At 42.1% G+C, this 24,449-nt stretch overlaps 1 protein-coding gene across 1 annotated transcript in view; it reads left to right on the plus strand.

Moving 5' to 3' along the window:
- Positions 1-6,473: 6,473 nt before the first annotated feature.
- The window catches only part of PKD1L2 (polycystin 1 like 2), an 87,349-nt gene continuing 69,373 nt past the window's right edge, over positions 6,474-24,449 (plus strand). The window contains exons 1-5 of the mRNA XM_006909849.2: positions 6,474-8,088; positions 10,211-10,375; positions 14,355-14,540; positions 16,214-16,324; positions 18,797-18,944. Of these exons, the coding sequence (XP_006909911.1) occupies positions 7,788-8,088; positions 10,211-10,375; positions 14,355-14,540; positions 16,214-16,324; positions 18,797-18,944 (911 nt within the window). The 5' untranslated portion in view covers positions 6,474-7,787. The remainder of the gene's footprint in view (positions 8,089-10,210; positions 10,376-14,354; positions 14,541-16,213; positions 16,325-18,796; positions 18,945-24,449) is intronic.

A 24,449-nucleotide genomic window follows, 5' to 3' on the forward strand; every position in this document is an offset into this window, starting at 1 on the left:
GTTACTTCCCTTTCTTCCCCATTCTCTCAGAAGGCTCTTCCCTTTGACCTACATTTTCCATTAAGTCTTATAATAGCTTGCCAATTTATTCTGCTATCTAGTCTAAACATGTGTATCCGTGTCAGGGTTATTTATTTCTAGGTTGTGAAAGCAGCGTTCTTGTAAGTATTAAATGAGAATGTCTGGCATACGCTGAGGGGTCAGGAAAAAAAATCACACCACCAAGGAAAGCAGTTCTGGTGCAGACAAAAGAATTCAAGTCTTAGAGATCAGAAGACCAGGGTTGGGATCTCAGCCCTGCAATTTAAAAACTCTGTGACCATTGTCACATGATCCCTCTGAACTTCACTTTACTCTGCAAAACAGGATGGCAATATCTATGTCACGGGGTTTGTTGGAAACAGGGGAGATATGCAAACAAAAATGATGTTCCACAAACAACTTCTATAATGCATTCAGTGCCTTAAAATGGGATGAAAACTGGCCAGTGCATAAGAGAACAAGGCAATGAGAACGTGAAAGGGAGTACCTCATCTTACACAGAGTTCTGGTCTGCCCTTCAGAGGTCCGAGATGCTCTCAGAGCAAGCAGGAAGGCTTTGCTTTCTCCCTTTGGGAAGGAGAAGAAAAGGCATTCACAGATGGGTGGCCCCTACTCTGGATCTGTGCATATCATGTCTTCTAATCCTGGCACAGACCTGGCAGGCACTATTATCATCTCTTTTTTATCGAGGAAGCAAATGGAGTTTGTGCCGCTGGGCCAGAGATCACACGACATGTGGCAGAGGTGGAAGATTTGAACTGTGGGATCCTCTTACTTTGTAATTTTGGGAAAGGATTCAAGAAGAGGAGGCTACCCTTCCTTGAGGCCACTTATTCCACAAAATATGCTGCACCCATAAAATAGTCATGAGGTAAGGAAGTAAAAACTGAATTAAAAAAAAAAATTTTTGTGCTATAAAAAAAAAAGCCTTATTTTACAATTCTGTATCTTCTATTACAAAGTTATTGCCTCAAATGAGTTAATATTTCCCTTTTGGAGATAATGTTGTCATATCTAAATTACTTTACAATTTTCCAATTAAGTTACCTTCTAAACAGTACCTTTAATTATCCAGGGTGATAAGCTGAGTAGATAATGTGGAAATCTCGAAGTTGCAGGGTTCAAGGTGACAGGCAAAGTCCCAGCAAAAGTGGCAGCTGCCTCCCCTGAGGGAGAAGCGTAGTGGTGAGAACCTGCACTCTCCACAGGCCTGTGTGGGGAGCAGGGTGCAGGGAGTGGTGCGAGAGCCGCCCTAGGATGGCTGGAGTGAACATTTCATCACTAAAGGAAAGACCACACGGGCAATTAACATTTAAGAGCTTTCATTAATTCCGCAAAATCCTACTGGACAGCAGAAACTAATGTCATATTGGGTATTAGAGATAGAAAAATGAGAAATTATAGCTCCTAACCTCAGTGAGCTCAGAGACTAACGAGAAAGAAAGGAATGCAAATAATAATAACAACAATAATAATTACTATTAATAATAATAATATGCAACACTTGGGAAGTAGAATTGATGAGATCGAAATACTATGGGCATTACTGGTAGAAAAGGAAATGCTTTCTAGTGAATGAGCTGGAACACTTCAATTTTCCACCATGTACGCAGGGCCCAATCAGTGAGGCTGGACAAAAATTCATTTTAAATAATAACTATATAGCCTAAACTGTAGTCCTGACATTTCTACCTCCTAAATAATTTTTCAGATTATTCTCTCCTCCAGCCTCCTAGTCACTGTCCTCACTATCGTTGACCTCTTGGGAGCAGCCTCCTCATGTGGTCTCCTTGCCTCCAGTGCCACCCCCTCCAATCTGTCTTCCCTAATGCTACCGGGTGTTCCAGCTAATATTCAAACCTGATCATGTCACCCTCCTATTTAAAATCCAGAGTTTAGCATAGTGCCTGGTAAACAGTAGGTATACAACAAATATTTATTTATTGAACGGATGAATGTCACATGGCCTCATTGTGCTACATTGTCATTGCATTAGTCTGTTAGGGCTACCACAATAAAGTACCACAAACTCAATGGCTAAAAAAATAGAACTTTATTCTCTCACAGTTCTGGAGGCCAGAAGTCCAAAATCAAGGTGTTGGCAGAACTATGATCCTTCTGAAGTCTCCAGAGAAGAAGCCCTCCTTGCCTCTTCCAACTTCTGGTGGTTGCTTAGAAATTCTTGATGTTTCCTGACGTGCAGCTACATCACTTCAACTTCTGCTTCTGTCATCACATGGCTGTTCTTCCCTTTTTGTCTGTGTGCCTCTGTGTCCAGGTTTCTCTTTTCTTATAAGGATACCAGTCATTGAATTAGGGCCCACCAAAATCCAACATGACCTCATCTTAATCACATCTGCAAAGGCCCTATTTCCAGATAAGGTCATATTCACAGGTACAAAGGGTTAGGTCTTCAACGTATCTTTTTGTAGGATACAATTGAACCTACAATAGTTATTAAGCAAAAGAAGTATTTAAAAGTAGAAATTAAAAAGGCTGTAAGAGGATTTGTTTTTTTTTTCAGCTGAGTTCTCATAGTTTCTCTCTGCTCTCATTTTTAAGGCTAAAAACTTTTAAACAGCGCTAAGATAGAAGTAGGTTAAGCTGCTCTGAGAACATGAAAGATGTAGTAATTAACTCCTGTAGAGCCTGGGAAGGTTTGAGAAGAGGTTTATACTTAAACTATGTTTGAAAAAGGAATAAGTATACAAGCAAGCATATAAGAGAAGACATTCTCAGTAGAGAGATATCATGTGCAAAAGCATGGAGGTGTGATGGGCCATAGCAGACCACCCACGGAAGATAATGTAGGATAATGTAGGGTGTTGTAGTTTATGTTGATTCTGGGACACTAACAAGAAATAAGGATTTGGCATTCTGGGCCTCTCTCTGAGACGCCCTTTCTACCAGCTCTTCCCTACCCTACCCCCACCCCACCCTTTTCTTCCTGGCTAGTCCTTCAAGATCCAGGTTACCAGACACCCTAAAGAAGCAAACATCTTAGCATAAGTGAGCAAACACGAAGGGCTCACCTACATACATGTCTAAAAGAGCTAGAGAATACTGCTCACCATCCAATGACTGAGGTTATCAGTTGCTCAGAGACAGTACCCAAGTATAGAACTGAAACCATCAAGAAAGTATAGGGGACACAGCTTAGCTGTGTGAACATGTTTCCCAGGATTTGATCTGGCAGTCTGAGTTTTCATGTGGGATCGGCAACATGAACAACAGAAAGATAATTAACTTAGTTTAAATAGGCATCGAGTCCATTGCAAAGAATCATAAAGATGCTCATACCCTGTGGGCCAGCATCACAGTCTTGGAAACAGACCTGTCTAAATTTGGGCTCTTGCAGAAGCAGACCCTAAGACAAAGATTTAAGCACAAGTGGTTTATATGGGGGTGAACTCAGGAAAGGCCAGCCAGCAGAGTGGGGAAGTGAAACAGGGAAGGAAACATTAGGTGAATTATCAAGGCCATTACCACTGCAGGCAACCAAAACTCACTCTGACTCCAGAGATGGTGTGAACATGTCTCAGAGTTACTTTGAGGGAGCTGGGGGATTGGTCCACCAACTGTGGTCAATCAAAGTGAGAGCTTCTCCTAAGAGGTGCTAACTTCCAGGTGCTTCTATCCTGCCCCTCCCATGCAAAGGGAGGCAAAGAGCCACAGGTGCTTACATTTAGAAGCCTTACATGGTAAGTGTGATCGGTTAAGGTGGGATATTGACAGTATCTGCTACAACCTTCAGGAGCTAATTCAGCCCAGGCTAACAGGTAAGTACAAGATGTTCACAGCAGTGTTGACTAGAATAGCAAGACTGAACATATGACAAACAGATGACTAACACCACACAAAATATCTAGTGACATGAGAATTGTTTAGTAATGTCTATTCAGAGAAAGAAGGCACAGCCACCATCATGCCAATTTCAAAGCCCTTGAGTAACATGAAAAGGGCTTATCATCAAATGATAAGTGGGAAATGCAAGATGCAATACAAATTAATTATATGTACACTATGGTTTTTCTGGATAAACATCCATCTTCAAGGCAAGAAGCACTCCAAAGAACCACAAAGAAATGAAAATATTTTAGAGTAATGGGATCATGGAAATTCTTTTGCTATGTTGTGTTTTTGAGCGAATGGAAGACAGAGATTCCTTATGACCAATTAAAACACCAGTTTGTATAGAGCAATGGACTACCCCCTCCCTTGCCACTGTTTCCTGCATTCCCCTCACAAATAAACTGCTGGCACTTGAATTCTTGTCTCAGCTGGCTTCTGGGGGAACCCAAACTAAAATGGGTCCATTCCCAGGACTGGGATGTTTAGGCCACAGGATTTTGTTCTTATGGTTCTTTCCTCGGTTCTTTTCCTCTCTTTCTGTTTTCATTTGCTCATCCTAAAAATCAGGATTAGGTGGCTCAGACAGCTGCATCAGATCATTGGAAACACGCTCACATGCATTCAGCCATATCCTGCTTCCTTTCTTCATGTACACAGAGGTTAAGGCACACTAGGAGCTGACATCATCAAGACTGCTTCCATGCCCAGGAGTCTGCAGTTTATCAGAATGTAAAGAATGTGAAAATGGAATTTAGCCTGCAGACTTGCATTACTTATCAAATGTCTCCCAGCATGTTCCATCAGTGACATAAATTGAGCCTTTACCCAGGAGATACATTATCTCTGTGTGAGGCCTTCCACATAGTTTTCTAATGGAAGTAATTAGAAGCTTGGCTCCCAGAGATAAGAGACCAGTTCTGCCCAGCCTGTGACTCAGTGATGACATCGAATCCTGCCCTGGGCTCTGTCTGGCAGGGCTACTCCCAAGGACTTGGAAGGACTTCTGGGAAAGGGAGAGGGTATAACGATCAGCCCCAGGGACCTAGGCAATGGGGTCAGGCTGGCAAATGTTCATTGAGTCCTATCAAGTGCCAGCCATGGGATAAACAGAGATTTTAAGAGACATTATTCCTTCCTTGCAAGAAATTCACAGAATAAAACAACCCAAATGTCCATCAGTGGATGAATGCATGAACAAAATGTGGTCTAGCTGTATAATGGGATAGTATCCAGCCATAAAAAGGAATGAAGGACTGATATACGTTCCAACATGGATGAATCTTGAAAATATTATGCTGAGTGAAAGAAGCTAGGTACAAAGATCACATATTGTATGATTCCATTTATATGAAATGTCTGGAACAGGTAAATCCATAGAGATAAAGGGTAGTGTTTGCCAGAGGCTAGAAGGTGAAAGGGGCAGGGAACAAAAAAAAGACATGTCAGAGCAAGGTAACAACTTAAAATCAAATATTAGATAACTGTGTTCTCTAAGCTCTGTGGCCACCCTGCCAGGAGAAACTGTTTACCTGACACCTCTTTTGAAGACTCCTGGGTCCCATCACATTGCATGGCTCCCTTCTTCAACCTTGAATTACTAACTTCTTACGCAGACCATTTTATCAAGCACTGTTTTTGTTGTAATAGTATAAACCATGCCCATGGTGTCTCCTCTGTCCCAATCTGAATGGCCTATGCAGGTATTTTCCTAAAGAAAAGGTTTCCAAGAAGAACTTTGGTACTCATAGTTAAAACAATTTTTTCCATCACTAAAATAACATAGTAATTTTGGCAAATTTAATTAATTTTGGAAATAACCATGAACAACAAACATTATTCAGAAAGGCAAACAAAGGTAGAGATTCATTAGTTCTGGAAAACCATTTATTCGACTTTTACTCTATAAACTTGCATTGAGCGCCCCCTCAAATGAAAAGGAATGAATCACTGATACATGCTACAAGATGGATTAATCTTGAAGACACTATGCTAAAGTGAAAGAAGCCAGTCACAATAAAGCCATCATCATATGCATGATTCTATTTACATGAAATATCCAGAATAGACAAATCTATAGAGACAGAAAGCAGATTAGTGGTTGTCAGGAGCTGGGGGGAGGAGAAAATGAGATGTGAATGCTAATGATGAAAATGTTCTAAAATTGATTGTCATAATGGTCGTACAATACTGTGAAGATACTTGTAATACATTAATTTGTATATTTTAAATGAGTGAATTGTATGGCATGTGAATTATATCTTAGTAAAGATTTATTTAAAAATGAAATAAAATTCAGAGAAGAGAAGTATATATGAGGCAAGTTCTACAAAGTTCACAAAGGAAATGAGATTTGAGCTGAATCTTGAAGGTGGTCAGGGAAGGACTAGGGAGAAAGCAGTTCCTGGAAGAAGGGACAACACAGGAGCACACAGAGCTGTGAAGAAAAGTCACCAGCAATTAATTATGATAGTTAGGAAGAGCTGTGACTTAGAGCTTGTGGGAGAGATGACGGGCCCATAAGGTTTTTTTAAAAGAATTTATTTATTTTTTGAACAGATAATACATTCACATGGCACAAAATAGAAAGTTAAAAAAAAGTGGTCAATGAAACAAAAGTCTGCTCCCTCTTCAGTCTCCCACTCACCTAGTCCCTCCACCCAGGCAATCACTATTGCAAGTCTCTTGTATGTCCTTTATGAGATATATTATATACATACAAATAAAGAGTCATATGTATTTATGTAAATGGCATTAGACTATCAACAATGTCTCATAATTTTCTTTTCATATTAGCAAAACTCTTAGAGATCCTTCTAAATACAAAGAATTGGTTCGTTTTTTAGTGTGTATATCGGATGTACTACATTTTGTTAACCAGTTTCCCATCAATGGACATTTAGGTTGTTTCCAATTTTTCCTTCTTAAGAAATTCTACAACGAATATGACATTACTATGACATTTCACATATGTATGAATTTATCCATAGGTGAAATTCCTAGAAATGGAATTGCTACATTACAGCACTTGTGCTTTTAAAATTTTAATATTGTCACATTGCCCACAATAGAGGTTGTACAAATTTACACTTCCATTGGCAATGGGTGAGAAAGCCTGGTTTCCCACATTTTGGGAGGTGTGTTTGGAAATAATTGTCAGGGATCAGTTCATATACAGCCTTGTTTATAAAGCTAAGAAGTTTAAACTTGATCCATAGACCATGGACAGCCGTTGGAGGGTTTAGACATCAGACGAGGATGGGAAGGTTTAAAGTTCTAAGAGCTTATTTTCATGATGACATCAAATAAATTTTACAGGAAACCTTTATTCTCTAACAAGCATGAGTGGTAATGTGATGAATCAGAGAAGGGAAAAAAATCTCCATTAAGATTTAAGCCATGCTGGGGAGAATGTGATTATCATTTGGGCACAGTGGCCATTCTAGACAATAAGATTGGATATGAGTGCAACCTTGTTTTTTACAATCCCATAACTCTAACTTCCCTGCCATTTTTCTTTTATCACATACTTCCCACATGCTGATAGCTTCTAATGAAGCATTTGGCCTTCAAGGGTAATGACAAAACCAACAGCAAGGTATTTTTATCGGAAGCTAACAGTTGACCTAATGACAAGCAGACAGATGATATAGCAGCTTTATCTTTCTCTAGAAGACCATTTTGCAAATTAATTGGATTTGGAACTGGCATTAAACAAAGAGCTGGGGGAAGCAAAACTGCAGACACATTCATCCTGAGCCTTTGTTTCTTAAACAAGAGGTAGTCACTATTATTTGATGCAAAGAGAGAAGGAAAGATGGATGGCAGCTGGTTGTCAAGGCAATATTAAGGAGTGAGAGCTAGCTCCATCCAGACTCTCCACTAGTAGTTCAAGGATGAATGCAGCAAGCTTGGTACTCCTGGGACTCTCTCTGAGGTTTATGGCCACTACTGCTAGGCCAGAGGAGGGCAGCTTTTGCTCTAAGAGCCAAGTGGCTTTCAGAGACTCTTGCTATGAATTTGTGCCTCTTGGCCGCTCCTTCTATGGTGCCCAGAACTGGTGTGAGAGGCGAGGTGGCCATTTGGTCTTTATTCATGATGAAGGCACCCAGTGGTTTCTACAGAAACACATCTCCCAGGACAGGGAATGGTGGATTGGACTCACAGGGAACTCTGCTCAGAATGGAACCACAGAAGGTAGGTGCTGTGATAACTATGTTTTACAGGAGTTTGTGGCTGCAATTCTGACCATTGCTTCTTACCCAGAGCTCCAGAGAACATATTAATATATCCCAATACTCGTGGTAAGATACTCTCCTCTTTGTGCATCAAATAAAATAATTTATGTGCAGTACTTTGCACAAAATCCGGAACATAACTGATGCTCTAGAAATGTGCATTTCTTTGCATGGGCCTAATAATAATACTAGCTATGACATCTTTGGTTCATGGTAGAATAGTGCCCAGCACTATCCTGAGTGCTTCATGTCCATTATCACATTGAATCCTATGATAACTAATGAGTTAATTATTATTGTCCCTATTTTACAGGTGAGAGAACTGAGTTTCAAGGAATAATTACTAAGTTATTTTCAAAGCAATTTCACATGTCTTCCCCCCACCACCTTGTTATGAAACTGAAGCAGATAAGTGCTTATATTGTGACTCCATCCACATCATATCATCTGATTTTAATGGTCCTCCTGGAAACTCTCACTTAACCTTTACTCTGTGAGGACTCCTTCCCCTACCCCTGGCACAGCCGGGCGAGTCCTTCTCTGTACACGTGTAGGACCTTGTCCTCACCTCTCCAAGTGCCCATTTGACATGGCTTTAGTAATTTAGATATCTTCCCCCACCCCTAGACAATGAGCTCTTCAAGGAAAGGAATCATATTCTGGCCATTTTTGTTGTCTCAGTGCCCATACATATCAAAAACTGGACAAATAAACATTGGTATTTAATCCTGACACCGGCCCCATGAGGTAGGCATTGCTACTCTTATTTTACGGGTGAAGAAAATGAAGTCTAGAAAGAGGAAACACTCTGCTCATGATGACACTGCTAGTGAAGGGCAGTGAGGTCTCAAGCCAGTGTCCTGCCAAGTCATATTGCCCTGTAGAAACTACTGAGTTTTAGAAACGAGTAACGTGGTTTGAGCTAAGTATCTAGAGAAATATACCAGAGTGGATGGAAATGCCTAAATAAAGAAGCAGTCAGGGGAGCTCATTTTGGGAAACTCACAGCCAAGGGATGTAAATTCTACTATACATCTTCAGGCAATAACTCTTGAATGGTTTCTTGCTTTCTAGATGCAGCAATTGCGGTGGGTATTTGTATATTGACTGTTCATTCATGTGTAGTTAAAGGAGTTGTATCTATTTAAAATCTTCATTGAATGTCAACTGTAATTGAAAAATAGAATAAATTAAAAAATAAAAAATAAAATCTTCAAGGGATACTGCATGAATGTTACAGAAAACGATTTAAGTAGCCTTATGTGTAACAACCTCCAATATGTAATGTTATTTAGGAAGCAAAAGATAGAATGCTGTGTGCAATACAATAGCATTTGTGTAAATATACTTCAGGCACTCGCGGATGCTGATAGATGAATAAAACTCAGCCCGGAATAACTCACAAGAAACAACAATAGTGGGAGTAGTCCATAGGTTGGTTGGGAGAGGGAAGATGTTTTCATTTTATACCTTTTTTACTCTGAATTTTTTTAACCATTTGTATGGATTCTTTTCTATAGGTGTTTTTTAATGAACACATTTTTGAGTCTTCACAATAAATATTTTATATCTAGTGTTTTCTAGATCGCCAGTGTCCTTGAAATGCTCTGTAGTGTACACATACCCACACACACATAACACTTCTTCAAGAGTCACATCAGTGTATTGAAAGCTCTGAAGGGTCCTGAAATAACAAAAACTGCTTCCATTTAACTCAGAACTGCCCAGATATACTTGACAAGGGCCCTCCTACGTGTGGAATGCCTTTTAACAACCCGTGGCACACTTTTGTGCTGTTTTTTAGATCATAGTTAGATAGAGCTGAAGTGTCATTTATTTAATCCAACCACCTTGTGGGCTCTTCAATTCGGCATCTGGTGTTTGGGCTGAATTCTCCTGTTTAAGTGTTAGAAGATAACAGCCAGGAAATGCCCGTTGCTGGCGTGGGAAATTGAGGCATTCAGTCTGTCAGCATTGATTGAGTGTTTACTTCACACAAGGAGCTGAGCTAGGCAAGCCCTGTATGTAAAAAGGGATCAAAAGAATATTTCCAAGTCCTGGTGGCTGTGTTCCCATCCCAGGGCTGGGGATCTGGCTGGACACCTCGAATGTGAACTACAGTCACTGGCATGGAGGGCAGGCCGCTCCTGCTCCCAACACCTGCGGTTACATTGGAAGGGACCCTTCCTCCAGGTGGGCTGCCTCGGACAACTGCACGCAGCCATTTGCCTTCATCTGCGAGTTTGGTGAGCTGGCCTCTGTTGTGGGGTCTACTTCCTTTGACCTGTCTCTTTCTCTCTGTCTCTCTGTCCTTGTTTCTTTGTCTCCATGTCTCTCTGTCTATCCCTGTGTCTCTTTGCTTCTATTTCAGTGTCTCTCTGTTTCTCTCTGTGTGTGTCTCTCTGTCCCTCTAAATGCCTATCTGTCTCTGAGTGATGCTCTGTTTCTCTTTCTGTCTCTCTGTGTTTCTGTCTCTATCTCTATATCTGTCTCTTTCTCTCTAAATGCTCACCCGTCTCTGTCTATGTGATGCTATGTCTCTCTGTGTCTCACTCTGTCTCTCCAGCACACATCCTTGCTCTCCCTGTCCACTTACTAGTTTTGCTGGTCTCTCTTGGTCTTTCCTCCTCACATACCTGGATCTACGGGGAAATGCTCAGCCCTATTTATACTCCTCTTCCAGCCCTCACATGAAGGGAGATGCTGTCCCAGCAGGCTGCTCTCCCTCACCTTTGACTTCTGTTCCCCAGCCAGCCTGGATCTGAGCACCCCACCCCTACACTCCACCTCCAAATCTCACCGCTTTGCTCTTGTGCCCTTTCCAGCTGCTGCCCATGCCTGACCTCCTGCGTAGGCCCTGGGCACCACTCCCTAGGGATTGTGTAAAAGTCCCTGCAGGAGTGGTCCGTGGTCCCACACCAGGTCCTGCCTGCCATGTGGGGACTGGCACTGGGGCCTAATCTTAGATCTGGGCCTCCCCCTGGTCCCTTGACCCTCAAGCCAGGCTTGACAGAAGCTTCTGGGCTTCCTGGGCCCAGCCCCCTTCCTGGCTCTAAGCTCCTGGCTCCCAGGCCCCATTCTGGGTTTGGACACTTAGAGGGGCCCCTGCTCTATCCACCCCCTACTCAGCTTTAAATAGGCGCACATAGGCTTAACTTCCCCTATGTGGCTGTTTCTGAAAACATGGAAGCTGTGGGGAATCTGTGTGTTATGTAACATCTCTCTCTTTTTGTCACAGCCCCCTTAAGTCCCTGCTCCTTCCTCCATCCCAACTTCAAGTCTGTCTCTCAGACTCTGTCAGCCCCCTGGGTCTTAGAGCCACACCAGGGTCACACTATGAACAGCTAACGTATCAAGCAGGAATTCCAGCACTGAGCTTGGCACTCCAAGTACATTTATTCAACATAATAAAAGTCACTCTACTATTCTATTGTAGGCCCACTATCAAGAAAAGTAAGGCTCAGAAAGGGTAAGTTCCTTGCCCAAGGCCACACAGCTGGGAAGTGACAGAGATGGGACTTGGACCTAATCTGCCTATGGTCAGAAAGAGAGAGACTAGAAGATGCTATGCTGTTGGCTTTGAAGTTGGAAGAAGGGGCCACAATCCAAGGGATGTGGGTAGCCTCTAGAAGCTGGAAAAGGCTAGGGGACAGATTCTCCACCAGAGGCTCCAGAAAGAGCTAGCCCTACCCACACCTTGATATTAGCTCAGTAAGACCCATTTTTGGACTTCTAACCTTCATAACTACAATATGATAAATTTGTACTGTTTTAAGCCACTAAGTTTGTAGTAATTTGTTATAGCAGCCATAGGAAATGAACACAGATTTTGGTCCCAACCCCTACTTTGCATCATTCCCACCATGCAGTTTGAAATCAGCACTTTCTGGCTGTGCACACCTTAACCAGGTCATTCTTTTTCAACAAATGTTTACTGAGTGTGGACCACATGCTAGGAACCAGGCTACAGTGGGGCCTCGGCCTCTGTTGTGGGGTCTACTTCCTTTGACCTGTCTCTTTCTCTCTGTCTCTCTGTCCTTGTTTCTTTGTCTCCATGTCTCTCTGTCTATCCCTGTGTCTCTTTGCTTCTATTTCAGTGTCTCTCTGTTTCTCTCTGTGTGTGTCTCTCTGTCCCTCTAAATGCCTATCTGTCTCTGAGTGATGCTCTGTTTCTCTTTCTGTCTCTCTGTGTTTCTGTCTCTATCTCTATATCTGTCTCTCTCTTTCTCTCTAAATGCTCACCCGTCTCTGTCTATGTGACACTATGTCTCTCTGTGTCTCACTCTGTCTCTCCAGCACACATCCTTGCTCTCCCTGTTCACTTACTAGTTTTGCTGGTCTCTCTTGGTCTTTCCTCCTCACATACCTGGATCTACGGGGAAATGCTCAGCCCTATTTATACTCCTCTTCCAGCCCTCCCATGAAGGGAGATGCTGTCCCAGCAGGCTGCTCTCCCTCACCTTTGACTTCTGTTCCCCAGCCAGCCTGGATCTGAGCACCCCACCCCTACACTCCACCTCCAAATCTCACCGCTTTGCTCTTGTGCCCTTTCCAGCTGCTGCCCATGCCTGACCTCCTGTGTAGGCCCTGGGCACCACTCCCTAGGGATTGTGTAAAAGTCCCTGCAGGAGTGGTCCATGGTCCCACACCAGGTCCTGCCTGCCATGTGGGGACTGGCACTGGGGCCTAATCTTAGATCTGGGCCTCCCCATGGTCCCTTGACCCTCAAGCCAGGCTTGACAGAAGCTTCTGGGCTTCCTGGGCCCAGCCCCCTTCCTGGCTCTAAGCTCCTGGCTCCCAGGCCCCATTCTGGGTTTGGACACTTAGAGGGGCCCCTGCTCTATCCACCCACTACTCAGCTTTAAATAGGCGCACATAGGCTTAACTTCCCCTATGTGGCTGTTTCTGAAAACATGGAAGCTGTGGGGATCTGTGTGTTATGTAACATCTCTCTCTTTTTGTCACAGCCCCCTTAAGTCTCTGCTCCTTCCTGCATCCCAACTTCAAGTCTGTCTCTCAGACTCTGTCAGCCCCCTGGGTCTTAGAGCCACACCAGGGTCACACTATGAACAGCTAACGTATCAAGCAGGAATTCCAGCACTGAGCTTGGCACTCCAAGTACATTTATTCAACATAATAAAAGTCACTCTACTATTCTATTGTAGGCCCACTATCAAGAAAAGTAAGGCTCAGAAAGGGTAAGTTCCTTGCCCAAGGCCACACAGCTGGGAAGTGACAGAGATGGGACTTGGACCTAGTCTGCCTATGGTCAGAAAGAGAGAGACTAGAAGATGCTATGCTGTTGGCTTTGAAGTTGGAAGAAGGGGCCACAATCCAAGGGATGTGGGCAGCCTCTAGAAGCTGGAAAAGGCTAGGGGACAGATTCTCCACCAGAGGCTCCAGAAAGAGCTAGCCCTACCCACACCTTGATATTAGCTCAGTAAGACCCATTTTTGGACTTCTAACCTTCATAACTACAATATGATAAATTTGTACTGTTTTAAGCCACTAAGTTTGTAGTAATTTGTTATAGCAGCCATAGGAAATGAACACAGATTTTGGTCCCAACCCCTACTTTGCATCATTCCCACCATGCAGTTTGAAATCAGCACTTTCTGGCTGTGCACACCTTAACCAGGTCATTCTTTTTCAACAAATGTTTACTGAGTGTGGACCACATGCTAGGAACCAGGCTACAGTGGGGTCTCAGCACGGTGATCCGCCGAGCCTGATGTTCCTAATGGGGAGAACTGCTCAACTCATAGGACTAATATGAAGACTCATCAAAATCACTCATTCATTCAACAAATGCTAGTTTAACATCTGTTGTATGTCAGGCATTGTTTTCAGATAAGGCTCAAGGAAGGGACTCAAAATCGGTGGAATAATAGTTGCCACTTACATAGCCCTTATTCTGCATGTACCAACTCATTTAATCTTCCTAGTGACCCTATGGGGTGTGGTATTAAATTCCTCCTATACAGAGGAGGCACAGAGAAGCTAAGTAATTTGCAGAGGGTCACACAACCAGCATGTAGCTAGGCCGGATCTGACCCCAGGCAGTCTGGCTCCAGAGCAATACTTTCACCCCTGCTGAGTCAGCTCCCAATGTGTCCTTGTATCTCATAGTCCTGGCCCCTGAGACCTTTCCTACTTCCCATCAACCAAGCACTTGCCTATCTATGATCGTCAGCCCTCCTAAATTGTTACCTTACCTTTGCACAGGTGTCGGCCAGAGTTTGGCCTGCGAGGGCCTCAATGCCATCATGCACTGTGGCTCTGGGGAGGTCATCCAGATCCAGGATGCCTTCTATGGGCGCCAGACTCCCCATTATTGCATCCAGGATGCTGGGCACCCCTCAGACCTGGAAGAGGAATGCAGCTGGGTCAGCGTCAAGGATGAAGTGGCAGGTAGGACTCAAGGGCTCCACAGCTCTTGCTGTGAGCTCAGGCAGTACCTGATGTCCTGTGCCCAGCAAAGGGGTCTGAAAGGTTCGAACAATATTCATATCTGACCTTGAACCTCCAACAATGGGAAAACTGGCCGGTCCCTGCCCACAGCACCAAGCAGGGAAGCGAGGGAGCTGTAGCTCACCCCTTCAGTAGATCAACCCTGACGGTGGGCATTTTGCTCTTCACACAACCTGGGTACAAGAAACATCACTTTCTCTTTTTTTAATTTTTAAAAAATTTTGAAATACTTGAAACATGTAGACAAGAATAAAAAATATTTCAGTGAACTCTCATAGACCCACTACTCAACTTTGTTAAATCTTAACACTATGCCATATTTGCTTAAGATTCCCTCATTAAAGAGACAAATACAATACTAGATACACAGCCAACATTCCTGTCAAGCCCTTCCTGGTCTGCTCCTGTTGTGAATTCAGTGTTTATTAATCACATGTGTGGCTTCTTATTGGCGCCTGCCTACTATGTGTGCAACCCAAGCATTACATAGTATTGCATTGCATATATCATCTTGTATATGTCATTCCACAATGTACATTTTTTTCTCTTTTCCTTCATCTTTTTTTCTCCCCCTCAACATTATGTTTCTGAGGCATACTATCCATCTTGATACATGTGCTAGTTTATCTGTTTCATCTATTGTATGACTATGCTACAATATGTCTCTTCCTCTGTTGAGAGCTGTATGAGTTGTGTCTTAATCCTTGCTACTGTGAGTAATGCTGGATAAACATTCCTGGTGGCATCTGTCGTTCCCATGGGAGAGTTACTCTAGGACCTTGTTTTTCTAAATCAGATTAAATCTGCCTCTGAGTTCCATTTGCTCCATGGCAATGATTCAATTTAAGGGATTACAGGGGCTCTCTGAACCCTCTTGAGGGCACAAAAGCCTCAGAAACCTCTGTTGTCCAGGACACAGGGAGCCCTCTCCTCTCTGCTGCCATGACTGCTATTGGGCCTGCAGGGCCCCGTGAAAGCAGGTGGTCTGCTACAAGCCTATCCTCCTGCCTATCCTTCTCCTAGGCTTCTCTGTAGGCATTTAATTCACATACATAAGCAGGAGAGAGAGGTATTGGGGTGACCCTGAAGTTTCTTGCCTGGCCTCTCTGTCCTGTGGGCACCTGGTATCCCTGTAGCTACAAGCTTCCTAATCTTGTCCTCTCTTTGCCAGTTCGTAGGGTGTAGGTTTCAACTTTAGGCCATTTAAATAGATGCCACTGGGCCAGTGGTTCTCAGAATGAAGTCCCTGGACCAGCAGCATCGACATCATTGGGAGCTTATTAGAAAAGCAAATTCTAAAACTTCCCTCCACATTCACTGAATCAGAATCTCAGTGAATGAGGTCTGGAAATATGTGTCTTCACAAACCCTTCAGAAAATTCTGGTGTATTCTAAAATTTGAGAACCTCTGTGCTGAACCCCGAGCTACTTGAGGGCAGAAATCTTCTCTCGCTGTACGTAGCACAGTGCCTGGTCTTCAGTAGACACCAACAGATATTGTTTGGGGGTATGGTGGGTGAATGAATGAATGCAAAATCATTCATCTCTGTCTAACTTCTCTTTATGTCCTTTGCACCATTCTTGCTTTCTGCTGGGATGCGGGTGCTTCCCAGGCCAGTGTCAGGGGCTGCAGGCATGCCAGGTGGCAGCAAATGCAACCTTCTTTGGAGACCTGTGCCCTACCCAGGGCAGCTACCTGTGGGTGCAGTACCAGTGTCGGGAAGGTGAGTCTCCACCCAAGTGTGGGAATTCCCTTTTTGTTTCCACGCCAGGTCCAGCCTTACCTGGAGCAGAGGAAGCAGCCACCATGGAGGCTGATCCGCTATGTGCGAATTCCCTACCCAAAACTGCTGTCCTGTGGCGTGACTTCCCCACCTGGCTTAGCCTGGAAGTAAAGTGTTTGAGGGTCTTGTTGTAGAAACAAGCTGTCAAGCCAGAGTTAAAAAAAAATTTCTTTTTACTTCCAAGACCTTTCAAACTAAATTTTGTGGGGTGACTCAATAAACGCAATAGACAAAACCAAGGTTACTTGATTGAAAGGAGTCAAAAGATCTCTCCCACATGCCTTTACCCACTCACCCACCATGCTTCACATAGGGTGCCATTTTAGAACACACAGGGACTTTTTAAAAATACAAATCTTGAAAGCCATAAAAATAACCCATATTACCACAATTTATAAAAGTTTTATAAATCAAGAAGGAAAAATCTCCCCCTTCAATTCTACAATTAGAGTCCTACAGAAAACCGCTATCAACCATTTAGAATAAATTCTTCCCTGCTTTTAAAAATGTTTTCATAAACATAGCTGTGTATGAATTTATATATGTATATTTTTATAAAAAAATCATCCTGTAAAATACATTGGCCTACAACTAATTTTTTTTCACTTGATAATATATTCCGAATGTCTCTCCAAGTCACTATCTTATTCTTTTAATGATTACACATATCATATCATAAGTAATACCAAAATGTATTGCCAGTTCCTCTACTGATGGACATTTAGGTTGCTTCCCATTTTTTGTTGTTACATATCACTCTGCTATGCTCTGTTGTGCATTCTCATATCTGTTTCTCGACATGTGCCTGGGATCCTTTTTAGAAAAGAGATCCTTAGTAGTGGAAATGCTGGATCACAGGGTATGTGCATTTTAAATATTAATAGATATTGCCAAATTACCCTCCATAAGTTGCTGTTTTGATTTATATTGCTACTAACAGTGTATGAGAGCACCAATTTCCCCAACGACTGTGAAACTACATTATGCCGTTGTCTAACAAATTAATCGGTCAGAACAGCAACTTCTACTGAGAGCGTGCAAAATGGTGCAAGAAGTTCTGAAGGGAAAAGATGAGTCAGGGAATGTTGGGGTGCCCAGGGGCCGTCCAGCAGAGCAGGGTCTGTGGGTGTAGGAGAAGGGAGGACCACACAGAAGAAAGAGTACAGAAGGGGAGGGTGGCAGAGAAGACAAGTTTTACCAGTGACATTAGTTTGCTGGACATGTTTGGGTGTAAAAAGAGTGAGTAAGGTGTCTCAATTCTATTTTCTGGGAAGAGGCCACATGTTTTGGCAGCGGTTCTCATTTGCTGATTTTGCTAATGGACAAACAGTGCCCTTTGGAGATCTGCCAGTCCCAGTATTGCTGTCACTGTACAAATGTGTAGCTTAGGGCAGGAGGTAAGTTGGGTCTGGCAATCACATAGACCAAATATTTCTTTGATTTCAAATATCCTGTCCCCTTGTGAATCACCGTGTACTGATCACAACCAGTTTCTGATTCGTGAAAGGAGGGACTTTATCTAGCAGCCTTCCCCTACCCCCCACCACTGTACCCAGAAGTGCATAGCTTCATCCTGACTCTTCTTAGATAGCTGTGAATCAGGACCTCAATGGCTTTCTGACTAGCTGGAGAAAGTCCTTTTCGTTTTCATTCAGCTTCTTATACCTTTTCTCTTCTCATTTGTGCTCAGAAACTGAAAGATTATGCTGCAGAAATTACCCCAGGGCTTTGTGAAGGCCCAGCAAATTCTACCCCTCGCCCCATGTCAACTTTTGAAGCTCAAGGTTTTATAAAATTTAATGTGCACTAAATGACTTACAATGGTTCATCGGCCACCTTAGCCAAGTATATTTTCTTAAAGGTGCCTTTTGTCTTTTTAAATATAAAATACATTTGGACAATCAATAGAATCTTGGTTATATAAATTATGGTACACTGTGCAGCTATTAAAAAGAGCAAGGCAGCTCTAAGTAAATTTGTATAGAACAATCTCCAAGATACACTGAGTGAAAAAAGCGGAAGGTACCAAATAATGAATATAGTATGCACTACTTGTATAAATAACAAAGTACGTATGTGCTTGTGAATGTGTAGATATCTCGGGAAATTGACCCGGGATACCAATAACAGTGGTTGCCTCTAGGGAGCTGAGGTGTGGCAGTGGTGAGGGGAGCTTTCTTTTCACTGTATACCCTTTTCAAGACTTCAAATTCTGTATCCTGGTTATGTATTATGTATGAACAAAAAATAAAATAAAATTCAAAAAACCTTTAAAAAGTAAAAATTTAATTTAAAAAAAACTTTAAAAGCCCCATCTAAAGATGAAGGACAGGTGCACAGTAGTCGTTTTTAAACAGAAACATTCAATTTTGCTTTGCAGTGGCACACAGCCTTTTGTGTTTTCATCTGCAGGCCTGCAGCTGACAGTCTCCAATGAGAGTTTCACCTTTGACAATGTCACCATCTCCCTGACGTGGCTCCTCTCTCCCTATATTGGAAACCTGTCCTGTATAATTAGTACGGGAGATGGCCACACTTTCGATCCCTACTACCCTCTGAGGTAAGAGGAATCTCTGAGTCTTGAGTCAGGCTGTATCAGTAAATTTTTGTTGAATAACAAAGCATCTCAAAACTTTGTGGCTTACAATAATATTTATTATTTCTATGGTTCTTTGGATCAGCTAGGTGGCTTTTCATATCCTGGCTGGCTCAGTTAGGGCTGGATGGTCTAGGAAAGCCTTACTCACATGTCCTGTGGTCAGCAGAATGTTAGCTAGGAGCACGTGCTGCTCATCACCCAACAGGCTAATCTCAACTTACTTGTGTGGTGGCAGAAGGGTTGCTAGCAGGGAGTGAGAGCAAGGCCCAACATGCAAGCATACTTCAAATCTGTATTTATGTCACAATTTCTAATTTGGACAAAGCAAGTTTCATGGCCCTAGCCTATATTCAACAGGTGGAGAAATAGACTCTACCTATTGATAGAAGGAATGGCAGAGCCACAGTACAAAGAGGCAAAATACAGGAATGGGAGGAGTTGGTACTCACGGATTTCCCATTATGGAGGCCACATGAACAGTCATGGAGACCTGGGTCCTTTCAACTTGGCTCTGTGTAGAATTTCTTCTGGGTCATTGTCCGAGGAGTCGAAAATGGAGTGAAGAAGCTGCTCGACTGGGTGTGGGAACAATTTTTTTGTTGGTAAGAATAATAAAAATAATAGTAGCAATATTAATAATAGTCCAGCCAAGCAGCTTTCACATATCTCACTTAATCCTCACAACGACCCTATGAGCCAGAGCTGTGCTGTCTAATAGCCTCTCATCACATGAGCTACTGACCACTTGAAATGTGGCTGTGCTCGACTGAGATATGCTGTACATGTAAAATACATTTTGAAGACTTAGTCCCCCACCCCCCAAAAAAGAATGTAAAATACCTTACTAATATTTTCTTATATTTCACATTGAAATAATAGTATTTTGGATATATTGGGTTAAATAAATTATTAAAATTAATTTCATGTTTATTTTTTCAATGGGGCTATTAGAAAATTTAAAATTATACATGTGGCACATACTTTTTCTATTGGATGGTGCTGGGCTAGATAATTATCTTGTTTTTACAAAAGTACAGGTAGTGTTGCCCAAGCCACATAGCTAGTGAGTGGCAGCGCAGTGATGCAAGCCAGGACTGTCTGGCATTGAACAAAGCTCAGGGTGTTAGGCCCCTAGTGGATTATATAGCACACAGCATCAGGGCCTGAGGGAACAGTTACCGTCCCAACCTGATAGCAGCTGAATCCAATCCATAACATTTCAAAGTCCTACCTGGGCCTTGGGTAAGCTGCATTCTGCCCTGCTGGGTGCCCCAGCAGCAGGGGTGCCCAGACTGTTTCAGATAATCCTTTAGGTTCAGGGGTTCCTGTTCAATATGGATCCCCAGGGAAATCACAGAGGCCCATAAGCCCCTCTCCTAACTCCAAAACATCTCTGGTTTTACCCTGTAGGAGTTAGAGGTTCTGAATCTAGCCCCGTGGGTGCCCAGCATTCCCAAAAACCCTGGATGTGGTGAGGCAAACAGGGACCAGCCCTGTCCACAGCCCAAATCTGCCCTAGTGAGTGCAGTTCTGAAATTAAGCAGTCCTCTGAGGTTTTGGGCTTTGTGCCAAACAGAATGATATCCAGAGGCTGGGGTGTTAATCCCAGCTGCTGCGAACATGACATGGGACTCTGAGACAAACCCTGGTCTTGAGTTTCTGTTTCCTTCCTTGTCACATTTACATTGATGGCTACCTTGATTGGAGTAAAATGAAAAATGACATGTGAAGATGCTTTTGGCAAAAATGTTTAAGTAATACAAATACCTATGGCATTGTTCTGCAGGTTTCTTCTCATTTGCGACCATTTCATCAATAAAACAACAAATGCTAAATTACACAATATTTAACCCTCAAATTTTATAGAGCTTTAATTTGGCATAAGTCAAAATTGTATGTAGCCCTGCTAAGACTTTCAGTTACACAAAGACTTTCCAGTAATAAACAAACTGTAGTTAAAAACTGGAGCAAATAGGACAAAATGCAAATTACTTGTCAACTCTGGATGGTGAGTCCAAGGGTGTTTGTCCTATTACTCTCTGAAATTCTTTGTGATTAATTTTTTTCATAATCCGAGAGAAACAACAATAAGCAATGCATTACATTTTCAATCCCTTGGGCATTAGCTCTAAATGAAAGCAACTGGCACTTTTTTCTCTTTCAAAAGAGGTGGTGACACCCTCCACAATCACCCCACTCGAATAATTCAATTTCCTCCCCTTTAAAGACTTGTTAGACCTTTAAACTACCCACCTACCTTCTTCTATAATTTTTATTAACATTGGGAGGTATCTTTTTGATGCTTTCTAATCAGCATTAGCAGCTTCAGTACTCGATTTACAATATGAAAAATGGCATGAATTTTAAGTATACAGAAGTCACATACTTTGTGTGGACGTCACTGTGCTTTTCTTTTATGTGTTTGTAGAAACTCCTACTTCTGCTTAACTCCTGGTTAGGCTAACACCTAAATCGGACGCTCTGTCTCCATTGTAGACAAATAACGAGCTGATGGAAATACAACCTCCAACAGAAACAGCATAATAAAAGTCAAAAGATTTCTCCTTTAGAAGCTTTTTATTGCCCTGCACTCCCCATGACTTGTGTACATTTGCATGGCAGGCTGTTTTGTTTCTGTTGTGGAAAACTGTCTACATTTCTGAAATTGTATTACGTGCCTTATGGAACAATTTGCCTTAAGTCCAGCATTAGGTAACTCAGCGCCACCTACAGACAGATCAGGGAATTGCTGTTATTCTTCAGTCAGTATTCAGTCACTTCCATACACAGCTGAGTCTGGAGGGGGACTTCCCTGGAAATTCATCATTCATAAGACAATGTAAGCCCTAGAATGACCTAGATGTACACAGGAGCAGAATAAAGAACTCTGTGAAAGATGATGGTCAGAAAGAATTATAGAGCTGAAGTCCTTCATGGGGGACCAGAAATATGAGGCAGGAGCAGAGGATGTAGAGAAAGAGAAGTCATGCATATGGAGAAACATGGCATCCCCAGATAACTGCAAACACCTCACTACACCGGGAGTTCAGGGGTATGTGGGAAAGATAAAAGATGGTGCTGGAACACTCAAAAGGTGTCTGGTGACAAAGAGCCTTGATATCAGTCAGCTTAAAGAGATTGTTTTTAGGAGAGTATGCAGGTTAAGTACCAGGAAACAGGCTCTGATTTGGGGTGCAGGTTTCCTGGCTGTACTTGGATGGGGCACGGGGAGAAGCTGGACTGGGATACAATAGCAGCACAGCCCTCATGGATCCTACAGAAAGCTCTGGAGGGGAACTTGTCTTGAGTCAAGAGGGCAAACTATTTGTACCCTGGCATTGAACAGCCACTGGATGCAGGACATCCCTGGGGAGGGGATGCACCTTGGGAGAGATGACTCCCTTTGGCTAAGGGGAATTCCTGGAGATGGATTCAGCTGTGAGCCCTCAGCTTCTATCACACCAGGAAGCTGGGGGGATGCAGGCCTCAGTCTTAAAGGGTGGAATCTGGGTGACACCCCACAAAATCCACTACAGAGGATATACAAGAATCTTTAGGCCACAGAGTTACATGATCTGTGATTATTAGTGTTGTATGACTAATACTCAGTGATTTTTAGGAGTAAATGAGACTACGAAGAAGATAATAACTGGTGCAGAGTTGATTCTAAAAAATGGGAGTTACTATTATACTAATATTACATAAAAGTACACACTACTTTTATTTTAATAGGCTAAGGGCATAAATGTCATCCTAGTATACAAAGAGCTTCAATATTTGAGTCGACTGCATGCCAGACACTTACTCAGCCATAGTCTCATTTAAACCTTACAACAACCCACCTGGAAAGGGCTCTCACCTCATTTTATGGATAAGGGAACTAAGGCTCAAAGAGATTAATTGAGTCATTAGGTTATGCAGGTAACCTTAGGAGATCTCATTTCCTTTCCACCACACTGCCCAATTTTGTCAAGTGGCTTCATCCACCAAGCTGGCTGGCAATTTGTGAGGGAGATACGCAAAATAACGAGTCTATGTTGTTGTTAACAATTGGACATTATGAGCAAAGACCAAAAATGTGAGCTTTCTTCTCTACTTTTAAAATAAAAGTTGCATCCCATTAATGTCAAATATCAAAGCGGTGTGTGCAAATTTCAGTGAATAACGGTCTTGAACCAATTTTTAAACTTTTCATTGAAGCATAATACACGTACACAAAAGTGCACAAAAAGATACAGCTCAACTCAGTTTTATGCATTGCACTCACCCATGTAACCAGCACCCAGATCAACAAAACATAACCAGTCTCCCCTAAATCCCCCATTCTCTCCAAGGATTCTGATTTCTAACATTACCAAATAGTGTGAGCCGTATTTGAAACTTATAAAAATGGAATCATAAAGTACATTTTCTTTTGTGTCTGACTTCTGTTCAATAGTGCAGTTTTGAGATTTATCCACATGGTTGTATATAATTGTGATTCCTTTTTTCTTATGGCTGTATAACATTCCATTGTATGAATGCACCTCAATTTACTTATCCATTCTAGTATTGATAGGTATTTTGAGGGGTTTCCCATTTGGGGTATTATAAATTGTGCTGCTATGAACATTCTAGTGCACGTCTTTTGGTGCACATATGTACACATTTCTGTTGGGTTTATACCTAGGAGTGGAATTGCTGGCTTGTAGGATCATAGTACGATTTTTAAAGTTGTCTCCATCTTTTTGTACTCTGAGCATATTTTCCCTTTGCTGGCAGCAGTTTCTAAAACTACTTTGAAGTCTTCTCCCTTGGGTGAATCACTGGGAGAAAAATCAGAGAAAACCCATTTCTCTGCATTTTTTCTGGGTGATTTCAATTGGCACCAGAGTTCAAAGAACAGAAGAAATTGCTTTTTCCAGACAGATCACTGAAAAACAGGCTGGATTTGCTATTAAAAACCATCCTTCGCATGTCCATAATGAGTTTATGTTTTCTTGTTCTAAAATCTACATTATCTGATATTAACAATGGCCACTCCAGCTTTCTTTTGATTAGTGTTGGTTGGTAGATCTTTCTTCCATCCTTTTAAAGTTAGCTATGTCATTGTATTTAAAGTGGGCTTCTTGTAGACAGTATATGGTTGAGTCGTGGTTTTTTTAATATCCCATATGGCATAATAATTGGTGTGTTTAGACCTTTTACAATTAATATACTTATTGATATAGTTAGATTTAGGTCTATTATTTTGTTGTTTTCTGTTTGCCTCCTCTGTTTATCCTTACCGCTCTGCCATTCCTCTCCTTTCTTGATTTCTCTTGGATTATTTGAATATTTTTAGTATTCAATTTTAACTTATCAATTTTTTTTTGTTATATCTCTTTGAATTACTTTTTTAGTAGTTGCTTTATGGATTTCAATATCTAACCTTTCACAGTCTTCTTAGAGTTAATATTTTACCACTTCAGGTAAAATATTGAAGCC

The sequence above is a fragment of the Pteropus alecto genome, unplaced genomic scaffold (assembly GCF_000325575.1).
Source record: "Pteropus alecto unplaced genomic scaffold, ASM32557v1 scaffold42, whole genome shotgun sequence".
Classification (NCBI taxonomy): Eukaryota; Metazoa; Chordata; class Mammalia; order Chiroptera; family Pteropodidae; genus Pteropus; species Pteropus alecto.